General features: G+C 40.1%; 1 protein-coding gene and 1 non-coding gene across 6 annotated transcripts in view; both read left to right on the forward strand.

Moving 5' to 3' along the window:
- The window catches only part of NEK11 (NIMA related kinase 11), a 200,801-nt gene extending 190,973 nt beyond the window's left edge, over positions 1-9,828 (forward strand). For 2 of the 5 annotated variants that reach the window (XM_039837120.1, XM_039837121.1), the window contains exon 16: positions 8,953-9,235. In XM_039837120.1, coding sequence (XP_039693054.1) covers positions 8,953-9,235 — 283 coding nt within the window. Of the gene's footprint in view, positions 1-8,952 lie in introns of all 5 variants that reach the window. The other 3 variants (XM_039837126.1, XM_039837129.1, XM_039837119.1) reach the window with 2 other exon arrangements.
- LOC120582669 (U6 spliceosomal RNA) lies at positions 126-232 on the forward strand. The gene has a single exon (XR_005647608.1). It is a non-coding gene; the product is annotated as a U6 spliceosomal RNA (small nuclear RNA).
- Positions 9,829-15,009: the final 5,181 nt, after the last annotated feature.

Consider the following 15,009-nt stretch of genomic DNA (forward strand, 5'->3'; position numbering starts at 1 on the left):
AAATAAAGCTGGTTTCTTCCCAGTCAGAGAAATACGAGAGATCATTTTTATCCGAAGATGATCGTATAGGCCTCATAAAGCCAATCCATTTGGCATAGGGACGAAAACATCATAAGAACTGTGAGGCGCCTCCTTCAGCAGCGCATATACTAAAATTGAAAAGGTGCAGAGAAGATTAGCATGGCCTCTGTGCAAGGATGACACTCAAATTCATGAAGCGTTTCATATTTTTAAAAAATACTGAGAATGACACTTGACTGGAGCTTCATCTTGAAGAACGATAACTAAAAATCACAAAAGTGATCCTGTACTTAGCAAAATTAGGTTGTAATTTCACCGTGTGCTAATTCTTGGAACAAGCACATGTATTTTTAAATAAAATTGTGTGACATTACCATATTTATTTTTTATTTGGCTTTCGAGGTATGTATACATCCATCCACCAAGTATTTATTTTGTACTTGCTATGCGCCAGACACTGTCCCAGGCGGTGGGACAAAAAAGAGTGAAAATAACCTCTGGTCTATGGACCTTATATATTCCAATGGAGTGATTGACAAATCATAAAATATTAAGGAAAAGTAGAGAATGCTAGAAAGTAACAAGTGCGAAGAAGATAATATGAAGCAGGGAAGATGGAAGGTGCAGAGCGGGGTAAAGGTTCCACCCTGGTTGTAAAGAGAGTGGTCAGAGTAGGTCTCTCTGAAAATATGACCTGAGGGCAAAGACTTGAAGCAGAGGAGGGAGAGAGGCATATGTGTATCTGGAGAAAGAACATTCTCATCAGAGGGGACAGCAAATGCAGAGGCCCTGGGGTAGGATGTGCCGGCGTGTCTGAGGAAGATTAAGGGGGTCAGTGTAGCTGGAATGAAGTGAGTGAGGGGAGGGAGGTAAAGGTGCGTTTGTAGAGGTATGGTGGGAAGATCGCTCAGGATATTGTAGCCAGTGAAAGGACCTTGATTTCACTCTGAGTGAGACGGGAAGGCCAGTAGAGGGTTTTGAGTAGGGGAGGAAGGCATCTGGCTCACTCTGATCACTGAACTGACAATAGACTGTAGGAGAATGAGGGCAGAAGCAGGATACTGAGAAGCTGTTACAAGAATCAGGTAAGAGGACATGGTGTTACCGAACTCAAGGCGTTTGTTTGGATAGCACGCGCCAAGGCCAAAGGAGACAGGACAGGAGTTTGCAGCAAGGAAGGCGGAGGTTTATTTAAGGAAGTGAATGGCAACAAGCCTGGAAACACAGTTGAGCTTGCGCTCAAAGACCTGGCTCCCTGATGCCCTCTAGGGAATAGATTATACAGGGAAAAAACTCATTAGTCATGGTAGCTAAAGGAGTTGGGGTCGTGGGCTCTGCTCATTGGTCCGGGCTTGAGTAGGAGGCAGCTGATCATTGCAGCAGGTCCTGATGTCAGTCATGGCCTCCTTCTGTCTGGTTTTGAGGGGATGCAGTGCAGTCATTTAGCCTTCATGAGTGTAGAACTGCAAGATGTTATTTTCAGTTTGACCTAAACATTTTCTATGGTCAACAGACCCAAGGCTTTGTTCCTAAAACTGTTTGATGCTGACTATGGCTTAATGGTTAAGGGAGTGGTAGTGCAGTATGCAGAAGGATAAGGAAGGAAAAGAAACAAGTGAGCCCAAGGCCAGTTTGAAGCAAGGAGAAAGAGATGAGAAAACGTAATTTTAAAGAAGTGAAGATTTGCACAGGTATAGTGGTAACCTGGACCAGGCAGGGTGGCAGTGGTAGAAACGGTGAGAAGTGTTGGGATCCTGAATACATTCTGAAAATGGAGCTGGTAGGATTTACTAACTCGTCTGATGATGAGAGACACCGGATTACGGGAGTATGAAGAAAGAGAGGAATCAAGGATGATGACTCAAAGGCTTTTGGCCTGAGCAATTGGAAGGCAGGAGCTAACATGAACATAAATGGGGAAAGCTGCAGTGTTAGAATATTTTAGAGGGAAGATCAAAAATTCAATTGAGCATGATAACTATAAGATGCCTAGCAGACACTCCAGAGGAGATATCAAGTAGGTAGAATGCTCAGGGCATTCTTTCCCGAGCCTCTGGAAACTTACATCACAAGCTGTGATGTAATAAATAAGAAGACTCCTTATTTCTTACAGTAGAGTAGGGACAAAGCTGGGGGGAAGAATCATGAACCTGACACCTGAAAGTGACAAGATACTACTGTTATTACTAGGACATTTTTTGGACCCAAGAGAAAGGAGAGTCTTCTTGATGTGGTTAGTTGCAGTTCTCTAATAATGGGGGAGGCTCTACTCCTGTCTTCAGGCTAATTAAAGGAGGGCTAGCTGGAAGGTGGGAGTTGTTAACTCCCATAGGCAAGGGCAGTGCAAATTGAGGGACATTCTACAAAATAACTTGCTTCAAACCTTTGAAAGTGTCAAGGTCATTGAAGGAGCTAAAGAGACATGACCAATAAATGCAACACAGGATTATTTTGACCTGGATCATTTCATTTTAAGGGGAATTATTGGACAATTAGGGAAACTTGAATGGATTAGAGAATTAGGTGATAGTAATGTATCAATATTAATTTCCTGATTTTGATGTCTGCTTTGTGGTTATGGAGAGGATATCTTTATTTGTAGAAAATAAACACAAAATATGAGGGGAAAGAGACATCAGGTCAACAACTCATTCTCAAAAGGCTCAGGGAAACAAGAGTTCTTTGTGCTATAACTATAAGTTTTCTGTAAAGATGAGATTGTTTCAAAATTAAAATAATATTTAAAATGTAAAGACATTTTTATATGACATCCTTATAGAGAACTAAACAGACACAGTCCTCTTCTTTAGAGGCCCTACGAGAGTTAGGTAATTAGAAGACACACAGAGCAGTCAACAATTGATGGGCAAATAAATACGTGTGATAAAATATATTGTTTGCAAATAAAAAGTACACAGAAGAAAAGGTCAGTAAAAGGATTTGGAGGATGAGAGACTGAATTTGGAGTTAATAGGCAGGGGAGAGAGAAAGTGCTCTCTTATGGTTTAATGGAGTTTTTCAGCTGGGGAGTCAGCCAAACACATTGGGGATTTGCTCCAGGCAGCTGGAGCTTCTTGGGAACCCTGGGGAGGCTTCCTCCTCCACCAGGTGTCTGCCTGGAGCAGGACCACGATCCAGCCTGAAGAGCACTGGCCCATAAATGAAACACCTGGACTAAGAGGATATGTAGGAACCCTTAAACAATTGAAAGACTTTTGAATACAAGGATAAAATTGATAAGGGGGATGGAACATAGGAAGAAATAAATGAAAAAGAATGAAAATATAAGTTCTTCCTATGATTTCCCTCATATGTGGGATATAAAACTAAAAGCCACAAATGAAGAAGACAAACAAAAACTCATAGGCACAGACAACAGTATAGTGGTTACCAGAGGGGAAAGGGGGTGAGGATGGGTTAGAAAAGGGTAAAGAGGTTCGAATACATGGTGACAGAAAGAGAATTGACTTTGGGTGGTGAACACACAAAGCAATATACAGATGAGATAGTATAGAATTGTACACTTGAAACCTATATAATCTTATTAACCAATGTCACCCCAATAAATTTAATGAAATTAAAAATATATAAAATAAATGTTAATCTCACCCTCCCCCCTCCAAAAAAAAGAAAATATAAGTTCTCTTCATTTGAAAATGTAAGTTTTTTAATTTGAGATACCCACCTGACTGAAGGAGTGGTTCCTGACTACCTCTCCCATCTCTCCTCCCCTCCCTCTCTTTGAAAAAGCAAACTTAGAACCCTTTCTTTAATTCGAAAAGCACAGGGAGCATTCCCCTTTCTTCTCAAATCTTAGGTAACAGCAAGAGTGTCCCTTTAAGTAGAATTTTCTATTTTATGATTCCTAAAATATTCATTGCAGAATTATTACAGCAAGTTTTCCAAGTGTCGGAATAAATTTACACTGCAGTATTACAATGCTTGAGCCCTATCACTTCTCTTTTGGCTTAAAACAAGTCTGTTTATAAATAACATGCCTGATTTCTTCATTGACCCATAATTTATTTGGAATAAATAAATTTACAAACATGGTAACGTTTCATCCATATTTTAGTTACAGATTTCTATCATTTATACTGTGGTCTAGTATAACTAGATTTTGTATAAAATTAATTACTTGAAATGTATTGAGACTTGAATTGGTGTCTAGTACATGGTCAGTTTTTGTAAATGTTACATGAGAGTCTGGGAAGGATGTGAGTTCTAATCATCGGGAAATGAGAGGGTTCTATATGCATCTATTAAGTTTAGTTTTTTAAGTGTATTCAGAGTTTCTATATCACTACTAATTTTTTCAAATATTCACCTATCCATAACTGAACAAGGTATTGAAATCCCGCATTATGAAGACATATCTGACAATTTCTCTCTGTAGTGTTTTATGCCCTTTGATTCTACTTTGTTAGAAGTACACTAGTTTAGGATTTTTATTTCTTCCTGGTGAATCAAACGGTTTTTATTATCTAGTGGCATTCTTTATCCTAATAATGTTTTTTTCTTAAAACCTATTTGTCTCATATCAATACAGCTACCTCCAAATTTCTTTTGTTTATGATTTGCTTGGCATGTCTCTTGTTTGTTTGGTTACTTTCAACCATTCAATGTCCTATGTTTTAGGCATGACTCTTGTAAACAATATCTAGATAGATTTTGGTTTTGGTCAGTGAGTTTATCCATCTACATCTACTGATTATGAACAATAGAGAGTGTTTAGTTCACAAATAAGATAACCCTTACTGGAATGGTTAGCTTTAACGGTACCCAACAAATAGTTGCACTCAAGATTCTGCTGCCCAGGGTGGACGGAGCAGAAGGCAAGGGCCACTTACAGAAGAGGGCCTGACAGTCCCATGTCCCATCTGAGGCAGCCACGTGTTGCCCCAGCATCGACAGTGCAGTTTCTGTAGAGATCTGTAAAGAGTACAGATCTGTAGAGAGCTCTGTTCTGTCTTTGTCCCCCAGATCCAGAGACAGCCATTTGAAATATTAGGCATGGAGAGAAGGGGCACAGAATTCATCCTCAGTAAAGATTCCTGATACCTGTTAGCACTGAATGATTATTAAGACAGCAGTATTAAAGAGAAAATACATGGCACCCTTCTATTTCTGCAGTGGCTCATACATATTTGATGTGCAGGGATTTCTTATATCCTATAAAATTATTTTCAAAGCTTCCTTAAACTATGCCTGAAGAATAATCTATGTGTTCTCTTAATGCTTTCTGCTAAACTAGGTTTTCAGGATTATTTCTATGAAATGACTTTTTTTTTAACTCCTACCGTGTCAGTGGCCTTCCTGTATCATTTGTTTGGTTTTTTTAAAAAAAATTCAGTCAGAGAAGATAAAAATATTTAAAATAGCTTATTAACAGGAAGCAAAACTAAAAAGTTGCCTGATGCTTTTATGAATTTTGATATACGGTTCAAAATTTATGTGCCAACATTTACATAATCATCCCTCCACCAAACAGTTAGCCTTTTTCACTGTAACATTCACTGCGTGAATGTCTTCGGGAACACAGCTTTCTCATTTAGGGGAATACTTCCTGGCATCGTTTCTGGGAGTGGGGGTATTTACATGCGTGTGTTCACTCTGTGGGAACTCACGAATGTGCTTATGATTTCTGCACTTTTCTGTATCTATGTCGAGCTCGATTAGAAGATAAAAAATTGTGTGAGAAGGGAATTATTAGGTCAAAAGGTATAAGTATTTTTATGACTTTAACCTTGAAAAAATGCTTCTTTATTCTTCATTTCAATGGACTGGGTGAAAAAAAAAGATTAGAGTTTAGAGGTTTTTTTGTTTTGTTTTCCTAAACTAAAATAGGATTATTGTGCAATTCACTAGTGGAAAAGCAACAATAATGTGCATGATAGTAAAACAATGGCTTTTAAGTGCCTGGTAGCTGACAGGTACTCTGCTAAGGTGTGTGTGTGTGTGTGTGTGTGTGTGTGTGTGTGTGTGTGTGTGTGTGTGTGTGTGTGTCACAGTCTGCAAATATGAACATTCAAGGCTCAGAGACGTTAAGTAATTGGCCCAATACACAGTCAGTGAAGGGTAGAGCCAAGATTCAACTCCAGTCTCTCTGAATCCATCATGATAAAAAGAATAAGTCCTGGAATAAAGCTACTGGAATTTATATCACAGCTCCACCACTTAAAAACTATGTGGCAATAGCAAGTTAACACCCTCTTATAGCTCGCTTTTCTCATCTGTAAAATGGAAATAACAGTATCTAGCCATTGTTGTTATGAAGATTTAATGGGATGGTATGAGGAGATGCCCAGAATAGAGCCCGACATATGAAGCTCAAAAACTGTTAGTTATTATGGTTTCAGGGGACACTGTGAGCTTCTTTATCATCAGTGGGTGATATGACTAGTCAAATGCTAAGTTTTCTTTAATGTTACGTTCATCTGGTTCTCACCCTCTTCCTCGTGCGTCCTATTCACCTGCCAAACTGACTGGCTGCTTTCCCAGGCTCCCACTGTTGGCTGCCACCGGGTTCCCCTCCAGCTGTCATGGCCCACGTTAGATGGTGCCTTTTCCTCCCCGACGGGTGTCCTCAGATTTTCCCAGCTGTAAACTTTCATAGCACTCTATACTTTTCTAATGATACTTAATGGCTGTTTAAGTCCCTCATTCTGTAAATATTTCCTGAGCACTTTCTGTGTGCCTGGTCCTATTCTAGTCGCTGAGTCCCTCCTTCACGGAACTTACATGTTCATTAGGGGAATGGGAGAGAGAAACGAATATACACAAAAAATAGAAGAAAATTACCAGAGAGTTCCAAGTGCTACGCAAGTAGTTAAGGTGGCGTGACTGAGGTGAGTGAGGATGCGGGGCGTGCTAGAATTGGTCCTGGTAATCTCTTGGCCGAAGGTGGGGAACGGACTCAAGCTGGATGACGTGGGGCCCTAGGGCTGCGAGCTCTCTAGCACCCGAAATTCCCAGCCCCGTGTGTGAGTTTAAGCTCCATCACCAGCTAGCTGTATGGGTTTTGAAAAGTGGGCCTACTTATTCTTATCTGTAAAATGAAGATAAATGTTCACTGAATTGCCTACTTCACAAGGATGATGTGAGAAAATGAATGTGAAAGTATCTTGCAAGCTCTGAATTACTATGAACATGTTAGTTAAAAGTTAACATGTATATAGTTTGCATTATAATTCCTAACCTCTGAACCAGAGCAGGATCAATTACTTATTCTTCTTTTTATCTGCCACAAAACCTAACAGAGATCCTGTGTCCTAGAGGTTACGAGAATGAATAGTATTGTACAATAAAAGCTTAAAAAATGTATGAAAGAGTCTGTGATTAATGCTTTCCATGTTATTGTTAATATACCATCATTACCATCTGGCAGTAATGTTTTAAAAATTCTGAAAACAAAAACAAAACAAAAAAACCTCTGAACTCTAATCTTTTTTTTTTCACCCAGTCCATTGAAATGAAGAATAAAGAAGCATTTTTTCAAGGTTAAAGTCATAAAAATACTTATACCTTTTGACCTAATAATTCCCTTCTCACACAATTTTTTATCTTCTAATCGAGCTCGACATAGATACAGAAAAGTGCAGAAATCATAAGCACATTCGTGAGTTCCCACAGAGTGAACACACGCATGTAAATACCCCCACTCCCAGAAACGATGCCAGGAAGTATTCCCCTAAATGAGAAAGCTGTGTTCCCGAAGACATTCACGCAGTGAATGTTACAGTGAAAAAGGCTAACTGTTTGGTGGAGGGATGATTATGTAAATGTTGGCACATAAATTTCGAACCCTGTATCAAAATTCATAAAACTCGAGTGCCCTGGAGTCAGGCAGGTAGAGGAAATGCGAGAAGCAGCCTAGTATAAGATACGGAGTGAGAGAGTGCAGAGTGCAGGCCCTGCCTAAAGACATTATATTAAAATGCTGAAAATAATAATAAACCAGAAAAAAAATAAACATGGTGCTGAGCAAACAAAATCTGTCATGGGAATAGTATCGCTCATAGGCCTTCAGTCTGTGACCCTAGCTAGAAACAGGAAAACAGAAGCATAATAAAAACACTAGGTATGGCAATACGATTATACTATGCACTGATTATGGCTACATATGGATAAGGACTGGAGGCCGACACAGAAAAGTGAATGCTGCTCTTGGTGGGAACGTGGCCAAATTACCTTACCCTTTAAGCCTCAGTTTGTTTCTTCATCTGGAAAGTAGAAATTTCAAAACAAGCCATCATAGAGCTGTTGTAAAGGTTAAGTGCAGAGAAAAGTGTCCATGGTTAATAAAACAATTACTTCCCCCCTCATTATTATTTTATTCTTCTTATTATTATTTATTTGATATCATGTCTCACTGTCCTCTCTCCCACCCTCATTTTTTCCTAACTCCAGTCACACTAGTTTTCTCGATATTTCAATGACATGTGTAGCCCAATTCTCTTTCTCCTCAGTATTGGCCTCACTTCATGTGGGTCTCTGCTCGGATGACACCCCAGAGAGAGGATTCCCTGCCCCTCACCTTTCTCTGCCTCTCACCCTGCTGGCTTGTTCTTCACTGCACTTAGCACACTTAGCATTGCCTGACATTTTATGATGAAACTATTTGTAAATTTATCTGTTTGTTCTCTACCCTAGAAGGTGAAGCTTCATGAGGCCAGGAGTTTGCCTAACCTGTTAAATGCTGTATTTCAGTCCCTGGAAGGGTTTCTGACACATAATAGACATTCGAGAAGTATTTGTTGAATATTGTTGAATTGTTCAAGGTAGAGACATCACGTATTATTTTTTTCCTTTTTTTCCCCCTAAATCCCAGGGTTACAATGTGATTTGTGTAATTAATGATTTAAAAATACATTTTTTTGAAGGTGACTTCAATGGATAACTCTTGTTTACCTTTTCCACCTTGTCTGGCAGGTCAGCCATGCAGAAGCTGGGAGCGGAAGTGTTCGAGGTGGTCTATGATTACCTCAAGGGAGCACGGCGACAGAATGCCAGCGAAGCAGAGATCCGTGCATCTCTAGAAAAAGTGGTGCCTCGTGCCAGCGACTGTTTTGAAGTTGATCAGCTCCTTTACTTTGAGGAGCAATTGCTGATCACAAAGGGAGAAGGGCCCATACTCCAGAACCAGCACAAACAAGTGTCAAAAGCAAACAAGTTCAAGGGGACACCTTTCTGTGTAAATCCGTTCAACACGTAAGCTGGACTGTATTATAGGAAATGGGTACATAGCTGGAGCTACTATCTTTACTTTCAGTTTCTTATGAAAAGGAATTTAGAGAGAAGCAAACATACAGTTCTGCCTATACTCAGAGTCATAGGCCAGTCAGTATTGGGTCTATACTCTGAGATAAGCTTATGGATCAAGTTTGGCTCCCTGAAAAGCATTCCCACAAGCATACCCTCAGGGCTTCCACTGGGGTTGGATCACCCTGAGGATGGCTCTGGAGAAGCCATCTGCTCTTTACCATTTGCACTTGGAGGACAGACTCTGTGCCTGACTGCTCTGGCTCTCCATGGACTGTGGCCAGCCTGCTCTTGAAAGTTGTTGGGACACTGGCCTCTGACACACTGAGCTGCTGCCTAGGAGTCAGACATACCCATCTCGGGTGACCTGTTTTTGGTCCACTTTTGCTCTTCCATAGCTAATAAGCAAGAAGTACCTGTGTATAAGGACCTGGGTAAAAAATCCAAAAAGTAATTCTCTCCTATGATTTATTCCCTAGACTTGTACATAGCATATTGAAGACTTATTCTATTTAATAAATATATTTTTCCTGGTTACAAAATAAATCACCTATTTTAGCTTTTCCTATCAAGGGTGGTGGGGAGAGGGAGAGGTATTACCCCATTTTACAGCTGAGGATTCTCAGCTTAAGTAACCTGGTTAGTCACACAGCTATAAGGAGCTGAGCTGAGATTTCACCCCAAGTCTGTCTGATTCCAGCGCCCACGATCTTAACTACTGTGCATGTGGGTTTTCAACTGAGGAGCTATACTAGACTTGCTTGAGTGGCTTCCTGAACCTACACACGTTTAAAGATACTGTCCAGGGTTTAAGAAGGTGTCATAAAGGGAAATAAGACTTCCTCTACCCTCTTAGGTTCTGTGGCTAGGGCCTACAAATTGAACTGTCAAAAGACGGATTAACAGGAGAAAAAGCATACAGGGTTTATTTAATATTACTATTTTCATGTGGCATGGGGACAGGGGGCTTTCTAGAAAGAAGTGAAAAGGTCAAAGAAGCAGTCAGGCTTGAGAATTTATATGCTATTGACAAAAGAGGGATAAATTTGTGGAGAAGTGACAAGACAAGGAATCTGAGCTCTTAGTGTGTAGGGGTGGGGTTGGGGGGAAGTTAAACTGGGAAAGTGACTAGGAGATATATGGGGAAACTAATAGAAGATAAGTGTTATTTTAATAGTTTTGTTTGTATAGATCCATCTCTCATTGACACCCCATCTCCAGTGATAAGAACATTTTCCTCTTCCTGGCCCACGGAGGGCACTTTTCTCACGGGAAATGTATGCTTTTAGGTATAAAGGGGGAAGACAGAGCTCTTCCAACATCTGCTGTTTCTTAATTACTTTCAGCTCCAGATAATCCTTATGCCAATGTGGCATATTTTGGATGGCATATTCCAATCCCCTACAATGTCTAGGAAGACAGGTGCAGACTTAAAATCACATCCTCCTGGGACTTTGTGCTCTACATCAAATCAGGCTTTTAAAAAAAGGGGAGGTAGGAGGAAATGCCATTTGGATCACAGCTCCATGCCTTATAAAAGAAACTCACTCATGTTTACCTTTCATTTGATTCACTGGGGGCAGCGGCACAAGATTTAAGATGACAAGGAGAAAATACCTTTTCAATATTACCAGTGGGAAAACGCTTTCTCCCTCTGCCACACTCAGTGTTAATCTTGACTCCAAGGTGGTTTGAAGTAATTCTGTCAGTATCCTACCTACTTCTGCTGATTTATTTCTTCCCAATACTTTCACTTCAGTTTCTAGAATTATAGGTTCTTGCTCATAGGAATCTTCTTATTATATACGATGGAATATTACTTAGCTATAAGAAGAGATGAAATACTGCTGTTTGTGACAACATGGATGGACCTCAAGATAATCATGCTAAGCGAAATAAGCCCAACAGGAAAGATCGAAAACCACATGATATCACTTATTTGTGGGGATATAAACCTAAAAGCAACAAATAAACATGACAAACAAATAGAGACTAATGGACATGGACAATAGACCAGTGGTTACCAGAGGGTGAGGAGCAGGGGAGGAAAAAAGAACAAAGGCATCTGTCACTCTTTTGTCTCTTTTGTATGGATTTTGAGTGTACTGTCTCCACCTGCCTTTTCTTTTCTCCTGGGCAGATAATGTGTTTCTTTATTGGTTGTTCAACATTCCTAGTCTAGTTTTGAATTTCCTTTTTATTTCTTGAATTTTTTGGTAGAGATCTCTACCAAAAAATTGTTGTTTTTTTTTTGTTTTCATTGTTCTCTGCTATCTCCTTACATTAAATTAGCAAATTCATTGAATTATGTAGAATTAAGAAAGCTCATCAAGAGCAAAGATGTGTCATTAGAGACCAAGGCGGAGATCATCCACATCTTCGTATTCCCAATTACTATTTACGAATACAAGAGTTGGACAGTGACGAAGGCTAATAGAAAAAAAAAAAAAAGATTTATTTGAAATGTGATATTGGAGGAGAGCGCTCCGGATCCCCTGGACTACCAGAAAGATGAACCAGTAGATCCTAGAGCAAACTAAGCCCGAAACATCACTGACGATAAAGATGACAAAACTGAAGCTGCCCTACTTCAGGCACATCATGAGAAATAGGGTTCTTTGGAAAAGACAGTAGTGCTGAGAAAAATAGAAGCCAGCAGGAAAAGAGGAAGACCAAATATGAGATGAACTGACTCCCTTAAAAGAAGCCATAGGCATGAGTCCACAGGAGCGAGCTGGGCCGAGCTGTTGAGGACAGAGCATCAGGGACATCACTCATTCTTAGGGTCACCATGAGTCAGAGATGACTCAATAGCATGTAACACACACACACACACACACACACACACACACACACACACATACGCCACAAACACACACACACCAGAGTGAGTATTAATCACTAACCAAATTGCAAGACGACGAGTGGAAATTGGCTGAGGAATTAGAGAACTAGGAAGGTGCTTGTTATGAAACAGTCACAGGGATAAGGGAATAAAGGGACCCTGCTAGCTTTCTGCTTTGTAAAAAATATATATGTTTCACAAATGCCAATTGACCTTTCCGCTTTCTATTTATGCAGAGGAAATGCCACCAGCTATTTTGGGTGATGCACAGATAAGACACACAAAGGAGAGTTATGGAAGTTAATTATTTAATGTATTTGGGCTGAGGCTGGAGCAAAAGCTCTGAGTCTATTATAAAGGAGTCCAGCCATCACAGTGAGCTCAGGATAAAGAAGGCTGAAACATTAAACAGTAGCTCAAGGGGAAAAGACACCCTACTCCTCTTTCAGGATAATGGGATCGCTAACTAATGTGTCAGAAGGAAATGGGGCCACGCCACCAAGATGATAAAAAAGCAAAAATGAAAAGTGGAGGAAAGAAAAGAAGGAGTGTGTACCAGACAGACAGACAGACAGAGACAGACAGACAGAGACAGCAACAGAGAGAGACAGAGGATGGAGAGAGGGGCAGGGGTAGATGCATAGTAAAGAACGTTTTAAAATGACCTGCCACAACCTACATAATTAAAAAATGAACTTAATTCCAGATGACTTGGATTCTAGACCCACTCTTGCCATTTACTGTGTGAAGTCATTTTCTCTGAGTCTTAGTTTCCTGCCTATGTCTGAAGATTGCCGTGAAGAACATGTAAAATAATGTAGTAAGTTGAAGCACATGATATTGCCAGTGGAATTCCCTGTAATGTGGAGAAATGCTCTAAACCCTGTAAGATGCTCTCAACTTTGGAGGAAAAATCATCAACTTAATGGTCAGGCCACCTGCCCCCCCATCATTATAGATTCATCCCTGAAGGCTTCTTAGGCTTCTAAGATTCTATTACCATGTGACACACTCCAAAAGGGCAAACTTTCATTTTCAGCTAGCATTTGATTAAAAATTTGCTGACAGTTGACGAAGAGTTGAGAAGGCCATAAAGAAAGTAGCTCTGAAAAGGCAAGTGAGTGGGCCCTGAGGACCAGCCGCGCCTCCTGCACAATGCCTCAGTGCACTTTGACATTTCATAACCTGCCTGTGTGACCCCAAAGTTAGCAGCTTTACCAGTACCCTTAGGAGTACCAGAACCACTAACATTTATGCAGCATTGAAAGCTTGACTCCAATAGAAATATTTTCAAACTCCATCTGTAGATTTTGTTTGAAAGACAATCAACAGCTAGAGATTTTTTCTTTCCGAAACATTGTAGCTTTTTCCTGCTTTGAAAGATTGAAATTTTGGTTCCAATTCACCCCTCCCTGGACCCCAGACTATTCCCTTGTAACTTCTCACCCCAATGGGAGAAGTATCTTTCCCTACTCTTGACAGTAAGTTTGGCCACGGAATTTGTTTGGGCTGAGTGATCACTCTAGAGTGGAACACTTGTAGGTGAAGTTGATTATGTTCTCTTGGGCCTCTGCCCTCACCAGCTTGACCTCCAACCACAGAGGTAAAATGAGAAATGTGGAGCAGAGCCACCCCAGCCAACCCACAATCACTTCAGCCACTGTGGAATGAAGCAAAGCTGCTCTAGGCAATCCACAAACTCCTGAGCCAGAAGCAAATGCTTATTGCTGTATGTTACTTGGGTTTTGTGGTTGTTTATTAAGCATTATTATGGCAATTAGTTAACCAATATAACTTCCTTCTCCAGACATCACCTTTTGTCAAGTCCTTGGGCTCAATGCTTTTTGGCATTGATTTTTACAAATTTAAGGAAAAGTTTACTTCTAATTAAATGATTCTTTGATTTCTCAAAAAAGTCCGGGTACCCTTTTGCAAAATGGCAGGTGAACCATGAACTCTCTTCCCTGGCTTTCAGCGAGTTTCCAGGAAACACTGCATAGGCTCATAGAGCCTACCACAATGAACTCTTCTGCAGACGTGGTCGATTCTTTCTTGCATTTTAGCTCAATATGTATTGAGTTTGCATCCTGTACCAGGCATTAAGTTTAGGCACATGATTTTGAATAACTGTTTGCCAGGCAATGGCAAAAACCTAAATGTCTGCCAACAGATGAATGGGTAAAGGAAATGTGACAAATTTACATATACACACAATGGGATATTATTCAGCCTTAAAAAAGGAAATCCTGCCATTTGAGACAACAAGGATGAACCTGGAGGATATTATGCTAAGTGTGATAAGCAAGACACAGAAAGGCAAATACTGCATGATCTCACATATATGTGGCATCTACAAAAGTCAAACTCATGAACGCAGTAGAATGGTAGTTTCCAGGGGTTGGGTTGTGGGGAAAATGGAGAGATGTTGGTTGAAAGGTAGAAAGTTTCAGTTATACAGAATAAATTCTGGAAATCTATGTACAGTATGGTGACTATAGTTAATAACTGTATTACTGTATACTTAAAATTTGCTAAGAAATCTAAAGTGTTTGCACTACACACACAAAAATGGTAACTATGTGAGGTGATGTTAATTAGCTTGATTGTAATAATCATTTCACAGTGTATCTCAAAGCACTACACTGTACCGTTTAAATATTAAACTTTTTTTGTCAAATTATACCACAATAAAGCTGGAAAAAGAAATTGACCAAGTAAATAAATGATTTTGCAGGCATGAAGAACACTAAGATAGAAGACACAGGACAGAGACTTGTAGGTTCTGGGAATGTGAATCTTTTTGTGTTGGTGGTACACAAAGCGTTGGAGTGGTTATGTCAAATTTGAGAGGAAGGTCTGGGAGCAGCCTCCAAGATGGCCCC

The sequence above is a fragment of the Pteropus medius genome, unplaced genomic scaffold, assembly GCF_902729225.1.
Source record: "Pteropus medius unplaced genomic scaffold, Ma_sr-lr_union100, whole genome shotgun sequence".
NCBI classification, from domain to species: Eukaryota; Metazoa; Chordata; class Mammalia; order Chiroptera; family Pteropodidae; genus Pteropus; species Pteropus medius.